The 12,018-nt window shown below is 35.6% G+C and overlaps 1 protein-coding gene across 4 annotated transcripts in view; it reads left to right on the top strand.

Moving 5' to 3' along the window:
* Positions 1–184: 184 nt before the first annotated feature.
* gek (serine/threonine-protein kinase gek) overlaps positions 185–12,018 on the top strand; it is a 50,842-nt gene continuing 39,008 nt past the window's right edge. For 2 of the 4 annotated variants that reach the window (XM_019055001.2, XM_019054984.2), the window contains exons 1-8: positions 186–325; positions 2,962–3,031; positions 4,841–5,014; positions 6,098–6,288; positions 6,904–6,984; positions 8,156–8,304; positions 9,301–9,451; positions 10,707–10,850. In XM_019055001.2, coding sequence (XP_018910546.2) covers positions 3,004–3,031; positions 4,841–5,014; positions 6,098–6,288; positions 6,904–6,984; positions 8,156–8,304; positions 9,301–9,451; positions 10,707–10,850 — 918 coding nt within the window. In that variant the 5' untranslated portion in view covers positions 186–325; positions 2,962–3,003. The other 2 variants (XM_019055009.2, XM_019054992.2) reach the window with 2 other exon arrangements.

Genomic DNA, 12,018 nt, shown 5'->3' with positions numbered 1-12,018 from the left:
TCTGAAACATTGCAACCAAGAAATGCCCAACAAATGCCCACTCTGCACCCAATGCCTCAATCTTTGGCCTCAATCTCAATAGGATACGCCTTTTTACATACGTCAATGCTTTTTACCGAAAAATGCCTTGATTTTAGAGGGTGGACTTTGTTTGAGGGAATGAGGGTGCAATTTTGGAGCACCCTGTAGAGTGGAGATCAATGATGTCAGATTGTATTCAGTTTTCCCCATTATTTTTAGCCTGCAAGAAGAACCCCATTCAAGGTGTGGCAGCCATCTTTCGTTCGTTTTGCATCTATTTACTTTTTCACTTGAAGATTTGCAGGTTTGTACATTGTTAATCTGTTTTGCAGGTTCCGTGCTAATTTAATGTTTATCAGTTCCCTTCGTGTTCTTTTCGCTGGAATTCTTTACTGAGTTGTGAATGTTACGCCCGAATCCATCACTATTTTCTCCTAACATCTTCTATTTGTTTACAATGTACCCAGTTCATTGATAAGCGTATTTTTGCATTTTATTAATATTTCACTTCAAAAATTGGAAATTTTAAGTTGCCCTTGATCCCTGTGTGATTAATTTCATCCCATTGAAGCTTTTTCGTTACATCGGGTTTGGTGGCTCCGCCAGCCGTTTTCTATTTTTTCATTTCTGTCTGAGAGGTTAGTTGCCCTTATATTATTTTAAGACTTGCTGCAATGCCAAGGTCTTGGAATTGCTCAGAGAGTATTTTTACTTTGTCCACTCAAATCCATTCCTTTCGTCCCTTATAATTCCTTGAATCATTACTCCTCTGTGAAATCATTTTGATTCTCATCCCTTTTCAAATCGACCTCCACTGGATATTGCTGCAAATATGACTATGGCTGGTCGGCTGGATGTACGACACATCACATTGAAAGATTGATGAATTATAGGCAGGGTTTGCCTAAAGGAACAATATCGCAGTCCACGTAAAGTTGGGCACTAGCAGTTCAGAATTTAGTATTTTTCTATCAATGAAACCCTACCTTCAGGTACTTACATCAACGAATTTTCTCGTGGAAAGAGATGTGCAACTTTTGAAATCTATTACGTTTTAAATCTAATCTGAAAATTTTATGCATGTGACAGCTAAGATACAAACGCGATAGACATATGTGGCTCAAGCCTGACTCCTCCAGCTCTTGAATAGCTCAGAGGAACTCCGTAATTTTGTGGTCATGTGTTTTTTTTATAATCAATCCTTACTATCTCAGAAATTAATGAAATAGGTAATTCAATATCCAGTCAAGTAATGTATTCACTTCCGTCAAACTGAAGTGATCCAAGTGTATTTGTTTTTTTTTTTCCTAATTTCAGCTTTGATAAGTTTAGATCTGAGCAGTAAATGTATTCATTTCTTAATAATGCATTACCCCTTCTTAATAGAAAAAATATGGATAGTATAGACACCTCATTACCTTTCTAAGCTAAATGGATTCCTCCTCCCTCAGTCACTAAAATTTTGAGGGTAAATGTTAGTTTACAGTTATGTTGAAAATTTCCTTGATTTCATTTTAAAAAGTCAGTGTGTATTGTAATCCTACAAAGTGCAATATTTGTGAAAAATCAGCTTACATGTACGCAAATGCATCATCATCCGTTTCAATATCTTTATTTTGAAAAACCTACCAACTACTTACAGTCGCCAAAGTGCGATTGCGCAAGGTGCACCTCAAGATATCTGCACTGGAGATAGAGAGTGTTTGATATAATGAAATTAACTCCTCCCAAGTTAACACTGCGGACAAAGATTTAAAATTTCATTCATAAAAGACCAAATCTCAAAGATATGGTTTCAGCCAAATATTCTCTTACAGTATGTACGAGGGGCTTGAAAGACAAGGTGCATTTGTTCAGTTTAGAAAAAATGAGTTATTAATGATTTCAACTAAAACCAGAATTAAAATATATCTCGTGAAAAATTCACCGCTAAAATCAAATTGTTAAGCATCAATTAAGTTTGAATCTTCTTTTTGCCATAGGGCTTCATGCCATTTTGAAACTTGAAACATATATTTATTGAAATAGCAAGAATTGCACTTATGCGCCTTGTTCTCCAAGCCCCTCATAAGTGTACTCTTCATGTATGCTGTATTGCCTTTAAATGTTGTAACAGCATAAAATGAACGATTAGTTAACCTCAAGACGAGCAGACCTAATTTTTATCAAAATTGTAGGTTGATTCTATCCTGAATCCCCCAGATACCTAGACCTGAATTAGGTGAACAGTCAGGCTCGTGCAGTGCTGAATGAACTTTACTTTGCAATAGGAACTACATAATTTGACTCATTTGTAAAAGCACTCATCTGCATATGGAACATAATGACTTATATGTTGTTTCTGAAATGAGTGGGAAATTGTAGTTCCTAATTGCATAATGAAGTCCAGTTGTACTACATTTTGCAAATTGGAACTATAAATTCTAGCCCTGTTTAAAACCAACGTATGTGTCATTTGCTTCCGTATGCACATAAGTGTTTTTCAAGAAGAGCCAGAATTTATAGTTCTAAATTGCAAAATGCTGTCCAGTTATCCTTCTATTGACTGGCAATCTACTTTCTGCCTCCACTCACTACTCAAGCTCCGTCCGGCGCCGTTTGGTCTCTAGACCAGATCATGATCCTATCAACAATCAATAACAAAAACCTTCCTGGATAACTCAATTCGTCTGAGATCTGAATAGAATTATTACACAATTCGGAAGTTTTTTAGCTACCAAACAACCTTTGTATGTGTTGAAATTATTAAAAACACAAAGGAGACAGGTGTATTTTATGTACTTAAAACTAAGTGGTGATGATTAGTCCAGGCGTAGGAAAAATGGTATTAAGATTTTTATTTTTTTTTCTTTTTATCATTGGTTGGTTGTTCTTACATTTAAATGTTTTTAGGCAATAATTTAATGAACTGCCATGTATTTTTTTTTTTACTTTTTATAGGATGTTTTGTGATGAAGCAGAGGAGACAGACTGAAAAAGAGAATGACTGAGGCTTTATCCTCCTCATCAGGTATAACTACTTGGAGATTAACTTTTGCCTTATTTTTGGACTCTATAAATTTTTAGTTATCTTTTTCGTTTTCTTTTTTTTTCTTACTTGTCAAGACCAAATCTTTTTTTCAAATATAAACTAATTAATTGAATTAATTAATTTTATTATTTTTTTAATTAATTGAATTAAATAGAATCAGCCTAACTACATCAAACGGTTTACAGAAGATTCGTCCAATGAAAATTCGTCCACAGGGTGGTTTTGTATACAAAATATGAATATGTCGTACAAAAAATGTATAAGTTTTTGTTGTACAAAATATGATTCGACCATTTACAAAGTTGTAAAGGACAAAAAAGGTCCTATCAATAAAGTCCAAACATGATGCGTCCATTGCTGGCATGTTCTCAAGAATACAGTAAAAAAAATATGCAGAGAAGTAAGTAAATTTTACTCAAATTTCCCTCTATTTGTTGGAGGGTTCTACTGGTGGTCCAGCGTGAGGGGGAGGAAGCGCAGGAGGTTTTTGTTTAATTTCAGGTGGTATGCAACAGCATACTAGTGATACAAATAAAGACGATGCTTCAGTAATGGCTTCCCCCTCTGAGTTTTTAACATTTCCATTAGTTCCTTTTTGTTCCAGTAATAAATCACATTGATTTCACTAAGCATAAGAATTTAGATCCAATACTCCACACGACAAATAGTAATTTAGAGGCGTTACACAATATTTTATACAACCGTGATTTAGAAACTACATACTCAAGATTTTCTGACCGAAAATTTAACTTCAATGGAAAAAATTAATAGATCCGTTTCTGTGGGAGCGCGTTGTCAACTCGCATCTTCTTTCTTTATATGACTGTTATTACATAGATTTTTTTTTAAAAAAAATATTACAATGCAACTTCAATTGGACATTTTTTGTTGGACACGTTGACTTCCCACAAAGTGTGCCCTGGACTCATTTTATTGGGCCTGATCTTTTTGGACAACTTTTTCTAGACACATTTACGTTGGACCAATTTCCATTGGACGAAACCTGTCGACAATGTATCAAACATTGCCCAATTTCTTATCATGTTTAATTTTATCTCAAGAAGACCCTGAACATTTTGCCTTGAAATTTTGTGATTGTATTCTTTACACTATGCTTAGATTCCCAAAGAATTTAAGGTCTTATCCTGTCCACATTTTTTATAAAAAACTGAGACGATAGGAAATTGGGCAACATGAAATACAGATAGACTGTTCCTGTTAAATCTGTCCAATTAAAGTAGAAGTTAAGTAAAAGCACTGCATGTATTATTCTATGAGATGAACTGTAACATGTAAGAGAAACTTACGAGAAGCTGTAAGTGAAATGATAGCTTTTGATAAAACCGGATAGTACCATATTACCTCATATAATCTGTCCTTTCTTGAGATAAGTTTTCCTGATTGCGGGAAGGAGAGGGGATGCCAATCCTCTAGTCATACCCTCGCTATGAATTAAAACCTAAGATCTTTTATTGAGTGGCAGAGCTCACCCCTCCTTCGCTCGTCAAGATTTTTTGTATAAAGAAATTAAAAGGAACACACAAGTTTGTGGGAAATTTTTTTCCTGAAACCCAAGGTAGAAGGGTGCATTGAAATGCTAGTCCAGTGCCGGAGTTAAAAATTCAAATTCAAAACAAGTTCCAATACATACTGGGATAGTGTTGGCACAGTACAGGAAATAGGAAAAAACTAAGCAGCGTACATTCAGGTACTTACATCACGTTTTGTAATTCAGATGATCAAAATTAATTGCAGTTGTTTGAAATTATTCGCCTTTGTTTATTGCAGCAGGTGAGCGGAGATTAAAGGAGTTGGAGGCTCTGTTTCTTGGAGGGCCTATTCAAGGTCGGGGTCAATGTTTCAGTATTGAAACGCTCCTCGACATCCTTCTTGTACTTTATGATGAATGCACTAACTCCTCTCTGCGCCGAGAGAAAACGGTCTCTGAATTCATTGAATTTGGTGAGTTGCAATTTACTATCATTTCTCTAGAGTACCTATATTGAGAGAGTATGGCCACTGGGGTTACCACCTCTGATTGGCTCAGCCATCTTAGGCTGAATGGAGCCCTTAGGACCCAAAAATGGCGGACGCCATAAATTAATGTAATGCAAAATGACTCAAAATGTAGTTTTCTTTGCTTATCGTAACGAGAAATTTACCCAAATGCACTATTGCAACATCTTTACATATTTTTAAGGCTAATCGTGTGCAATTTTTGAGAAAAATTATCGTAGATGTAGTAAGGTTGGCAGCAAGTACGGTTGGTGGTAACCGTCAAAAGTTGGCAATGACCCCCCTCCCATCCTAAAAAACCAAATCAAAGCACCGCCATTTTTGGGTCCTAAGCCTCTCCATGGGGCCCAGTGGCCATACTTTCTCAATATAGGTACTCTACATTTCTCTTCCTGATTATAGGAAGTAGCAGCGAAATTCCGGGCAAGGTTTGAAACCAGGAGTCATAATGTGTTTCGCCTTTTCAAAATTTTGTATTTAACACAGTTAAAATTTTGAAAATATTATATCGAACACAATGAAGATTTTGGAAATTTCATGTCAAACACAGTGGACATATTGAATAAATTAAGTGTTATGGAAAGCTCCTGGTCATGGATCTTCTTACCTATTTGATTCCTCTTCATTATTTGGATAGAGTTAAACAGAACAGTCACATCTGTATGGCGGTGTTTCAAAATCTCATCTCCTATTTTAATTTTTTGGAAGGAAAACAACCAACATCCTACTTGAAAATTATTGTAATTTTTCTTGGCCCTATGAAGGGTATTTCAACAAAATTTTAAGAGGAAATTTTTATGGTTTTTTCCCCCCAAAAATTGAAATAGTAGATGAGATTTTGAAACACCGGAATATAGATGTGACCGTTTTGCTTACTTCTTTCCATTTCTGGAACCATTGCACTAAAATATATTTATTTTATAAGTATCTCTCTTACTTACATTCAAGGTTCACGTCATTTTACCTCGGCTTTATCGAACTTAATTTTGCTGTCTCGGATTCTCATCATAGTTTTTTTTTTGCTTTCAGTCAAACCGGTAGCAACATGTGTAAAAAACCTAAGACTCTCCCGAGATGATTTTGAGATGGTAAAAGTCATCGGGAGGGGTGCTTTTGGAGAAGTGTTTGTGGTGCGGATGAAAGGATCTGAAAAAGTCTTTGCCATGAAAATATTGAACAAGTGGGAAATGCTGAGGAGAGCAGAAATTGCATGTTTTCAAGTAAGTAAATTTCAAGCCTTAGTTCCAACCTCAGATGATTGTAAATTTGATGTTGCATACTGAAGATGAAAAGACTCAACCATCATACCCTAAAAAGTTTGGCCTATGATAACAGTCTATTGAAAAAAACAGTATCGTTTTTGAAGTGAGAGGCTTAAAGAAATGCTTATTTCTTACGCAGATTGTGAAGTTAAAAGTGTACTTCAGACTTTCCTGAATTGCTCTTCGTGATTTTTGAGCCATTTTCTATTTTTTATAAGAAATTATGCTTCTTTTTCCTCTAGCCAAAGTTTTCAACAGGCCCACCAAAGGTGGCTCTCCCTTCAATACGGACTCTGTGTGAATCTTGAGTTCGATTAGATGAAGGTGTTTTTCAAATTGATAAAGTTCTGTTTTGTCACAAGACAAACTTTAAGGTGTATTAATTAAAAACAAGACATATGCGTTTCAAAATTTGTATGTCATTGTTTAACTTGATTTTGATTTGGTGGAAAGGAATGCAGGTTAGAGGCCTTGGCTCTGTGATCTAATAAAATTTTCCTCTTGTATTGCATCCTTTCCCTCTGGTAATTTTATTTTGGCTAGCTGACAAATTGCATATCATTTTGTTTGTAGGAAGAACGAGATGTTCTAGTGTATGGGGATAGGAGATGGATCACTAACTTGCACTATGCATTTCAAGATGAAGCAAACTTGGTAAGTAAATCCCTTCTACATAGCAACAGTTTCTTTGTGAAAAGATGCAGAGCCTTACAATGCAGATGCAATTTGTCATCTTCTGCACAAAGGAACATATCAACGGACTAAGTCAGCAATCACATAACTCGCTTTGCGACATTGCAGACTTCCTGTCATACTTTATTTTTTAAATGGAAAACTACTCAATAGCAATTCTTTAAAACTGTCGTGATTTTTCTCCTCTGCGCTAAGAAAATGCTGCATAAATTTCAAGGAATGATGTCAATTTTTTCTCCTTTGAAAAAATAACATAGAGGGGGAGATTTTCCGACACCGCAAACAAGATATGTGATTGCGGACTTATGCTGTCAATATCCCGTCTGTGGAAAATGTGGAAAAGCTCCCAAAAGTGTGGAAGTAGGGAACGTTTTGAAGGGTCCAAAGTTGAGAGTCAACAGAAAACAGAAGAAAACAGTCGTTTTTGGGAAATTTGGTGGAAAACTGATGGGAATAATGTGGAAAGGCGGTCTCTGGGTGCGTGAAAATGTGGAAGCTTGGAAGATTCTGCACCTTTGCGTCTGCGCTGTTTCAGTATTTACTTGATAATTTTATGTGTTCATGGGAGAACTATTATTTAACTTTTTTCTGAAAATTTTAGTGCGTTTTCCTGCAAGGGTGAAAAAAAATTACTGAAAATTTTTGCAAATTAGTGTGACAATTTTTTTATTCGTAAAAAAAAAATGGAAAAATTTCAGCAAAGAATATTGAAATTGTGCCATCAAAATATGTTCTTTTGTGCCAGAGGCAGGTCAAAAAGGAAGTAGTGGGAGGGATATTTCTGGATGCCATCTTAGCTCTCTTGGTGATGCGAGTTAAATGGGGCTCAAAATATACAACTCTGAGAGCTGGCTGTATGTGGGATTGGAGCGTTATAAAAATCTGCAAAAATTTCTGTTAAGTTAATACTTCCTCTATTTTTCAAAGAATCAAAAATAAAGAACTTAAATAAGCTCATTGCTCCAATCTTATCTTGAACTTCTCTCTCACAATCTATATGCAATCTCTATACAATCTATACGCAATAATCTCTGTACAATCAGTATACTTACAATCAATACATATAAAATCATAAGTGGAAATCAAATACCAAATGTGTCCTATCATATCTGATTGATGGTGTTATTTTCAGTATCTTGTCATGGATTATTATTGCGGAGGAGATCTCCTAACCTTACTCAGCAAATTTGAAGATAGACTGCCTGAAGACATGGCTAGGTTTTATATTGCAGAAATGGTCCTTGCAATTTCATCAGTTCATGATCTAAGATATGTACATCGGTAAGTAATTGGAGGTCTAATCAAAACCATGAGATCGGAATACCGACCTCATTCTCACATATTTCAGAAAAATATTAAAATTAGCAAGGAACTTATTGTAATATTTTCACTGCTGACCCAATACACAAGTACCAAAACACTAGACCATTAGGTTTTCAGCATTGTTGCTGGCGGTCTGGAAAACCAAGGTCAGGGATTTTATGGCGACCAAAAAAAATCAGCAAATTCACAGAAAAAGCCAGGAAATTTTGCGAGGTACATTAAGCAGAAGTAAGTGTACTTTTAATGGACATAATCAAGATTAAAATTTTATTCGAATGTCAGGGAATCTGAAAATTTTGGAGTCAGGGAAAAGCACAGAGAAGTCAGGAATTGTGAAGATGAAGAAATTATGGTCACCCTGTTTTTAGCCGACAATATCAAATTTCTCAATGTGACATAACTTGGTTTGACTGTGTCGGAATCTTTTTATGTTGTAATCTTTCATTCATGAAGTGAACTCAAATTCAAAATTGTGCTAAATTATTCATAACACTGCTAGCCCCCTCCTCCCACCATAATCACTTCATGTTGCAACGATCGGTAACATGCTCTGACATTTTTTTAAAATTATTAATGGTGGCCTCGTCATGAATACAGGTTTCAAAACTGACTGGGCAGAATCATTATGCAAAACCTGCTTTTATATTACCATTAAAATTTTAGAAGAGTGTCCAATTTATCAGAGCTAATTAAATCCAGCCTAGAGCCAAATTATTCCTTATTCCATTGCTATGCTTATCGTGAGAGATGCTTATCAAATTATGAACCGTGTCATGCTAGTAGCATTAAAATTATCATGGCTCATCATGGCAGTACAACATCAGTACTTTTGTCATCCGTTCATTCAAAGTGCCTACACAATTTGTACAGTTCCATATCAAGTCATCCTTGATCCATCATAATCTCTGATGCTTGATCCATCATAATCTCTGATGTCTAATTTCTGTTCTTCAGGGATATTAAACCTGATAATGTACTCTTGGATGCCAATGGGCACATCAGATTGGCAGATTTTGGCTCTTGCTTAAAACTGAGCGAAGATGGGACTGTTCAAAGTAATGTTGCGGTTGGAACTCCTGACTACATTTCTCCAGAAATCCTGAGGGTAATTCATGTTACTAACAATTTCACAAGTAATAACTAAACATAATAAGAGGTGGAAGATCAAAAAAATTGAAAATTTATTGAAAGGAAAAGATATAAACTTGAAAATGAAATAAAATTCATACATATGAGTCGCTTTTACAGCGCTCTTCGGCGCTCTACAACGACCAATCGCCACAAAGCTCGGTCTTCCCACAGGTCATCAGGGAGTTGACACTCCCTCATCTCACTCAACACCCCCTGTCGCCAACCTCTCACTGGGCGTCCCCTACGTCTCCTCCCAGGAGGAACCCAATCAAGCATCTTTTTTGGCAGCCTCTCTTCAGTATGATGATCAGTATTCCAAATAAAATTCATAGTTCATAATAATTAATGAAAAAAAATTGCAAAAAAGATATAATGCCGATCGATGTTCACCATGGTTCTCAATAAGTATCTTAACTAAAAAAGCGTGATGAAGATGTAAGAAAATTTCATAGGTGAAGTATGTCGCAGAAATTACAGCTGTGATGAAATCTGAGAACAGGACCTTGTTCTTTTTCTAGCGAAAAAGAAAGTTACATTTGGGAAATGAAAACTTATCATGCTGGTACCAAGCGGGACTTGTCCGTAATAGATAAGTCTGGCTCCTCCATCCTCTGTGACAAAGCATCGAGTAGGGCAGGAAAATAAGCTTGGTGACATCTTTTAGAACCAAAGGTCAACTTTACTGAATCCTGCAGTTTCTTAGACTACTAACCTCACTAACTCAGAGTACTTAAAATTAATTTTCTTGAACTTGCTAGTATTCACCTAAAAATCTGATGTTCCAAATGAATGGCCAAAGTGCAAAACCTTGTAACTCCGTTTGCTACGTTGCAGACTTTTCATCATACTTTATTTTTTATTTGGAAAACTAGTCAACCTGGTTTCTTGAAAACCTCCATGAATTTACCTCCGTAACAAAAATATTCTGAATAAATTTCAAGCATTAAATTGACTTGTTTCTCTGTGAAAAAATAAAATAGCGGAAATTTTGAAACTTTGCAATGGAGATAAGTGGTCTAGCTCTTGGGCCATCAAAATATTGTATGGTCTAGAATGGTATGTCAAGGTTGCAAAAATTGTTACTTGGATAATGGATTATAATTATTGTGATGAAATTCCTTCCAGTCATTATCCACTTTTCATTTCATTATTCAATGTTAATAATGTTACCTTGCAAAGGAAGAATATAATTCATTGTTAATTTCTGGAATTTTCTTTTCATCTTGTAGGCAATGGAAGATGGTCAAGGTAGATACGGACCGGAATGTGATTGGTGGTCACTTGGAGTGTGCATGTACGAAATGTTGTACGGAGAAACTCCCTTTTATGCAGAATCATTGGTAGAAACGTATGGAAAAATTATGAATCATAAGGTACAAAATTTATGAATTCAATTCCTCTTAATCTCTTCTGATGACAGTTTAAAATATCATTACCACATACAAAAGACTTCATGGTGTTTAGGACCGGAAAAATCCAGTAACAGCTGAACCTCATCAAGGAATAATGAAAAACTTTATGGAATATTAGGGAAAAATTAGAGAATCTGTATATGAGGACTTATCTGTAACAATAGCGGATGTCGAGTTTTCATATTGTGCGAAAATCGCGTTTGAAGTTTTTGAAGCTTTGCACTTTTCCGCTTGTAGAACCGAGGGGATTCTTACAAAGATTTTCATAAAGAGCAACTCTTCCGGTAAAAAACACACGTTTTACGATGTATGTAAGTGAAAAATTGAAGGAATAACAGCGATTTGAAAAAAATGTGACATCGGCTATTTTTACTGCAAACACTTTTTTATGCATGAAACAAAGTTTTCAGGAAGGGTAAGGGTGGTAAAACGATTGAAATGAACCAAAAGTAAGTCAATGCTGAGTCATTTAACAAAATTGAACAACAAACTAGACCGTTTGTTACTTTTACAACAAAAACAAGGAAAAAATTCTAAAATCAGTTAAAAATTCAACAATTCTGGCGAGACAGTCCCGATACGTATAATTTGAGTGTCAGCTACAGTGGGTTCGAAATTCCACAGTGTCCTGCCGCGCCGGCCGGGGAAAACAGTGGATTCTCACATCTGCTGTTGTTACAAATAACATGTTTTTCAGTTCATATCTTGCCGAAAAATTGTGCTGGAAGTCTGAAACTTTGCACAGGCATTCTTGGAGGCTCTAGATTTCGGAAAAAGCGTTTGCCCTAAAAATGGCGGATGCCAGCAACCGCCATTGTTACATATATGTCCTCATATATTTCTCAACTCGTAGCGGGGATAAAATGAGGATGTTTGGCAGAAAGAATATTTTGATACTATTCCATTTTTCCAGATGAGGTCAAATGTCTAATACACCATAAGCGCATGCAGGTATCACAAAGTTTAGGTAAGAGATTATCTAATGGTTCCCGTCCAAAAATTAGGATTTTTTGTGAACTGACAACAATTAAACTGTTTTCGAATTCTCTCTGTATAACTGTACTCTGTCTCCTCTAATTTTGATCATGCTTAAATATTGATTTTTTTTTTTTTTTTTTTTTTTTTTTTG

Source organism: Bemisia tabaci, chromosome 1 (assembly GCF_918797505.1).
Source record: "Bemisia tabaci chromosome 1, PGI_BMITA_v3".
Taxonomy (NCBI): domain Eukaryota; kingdom Metazoa; phylum Arthropoda; class Insecta; order Hemiptera; family Aleyrodidae; genus Bemisia; species Bemisia tabaci.
This window is presented reverse-complemented; position numbering and strand designations above follow the sequence as displayed.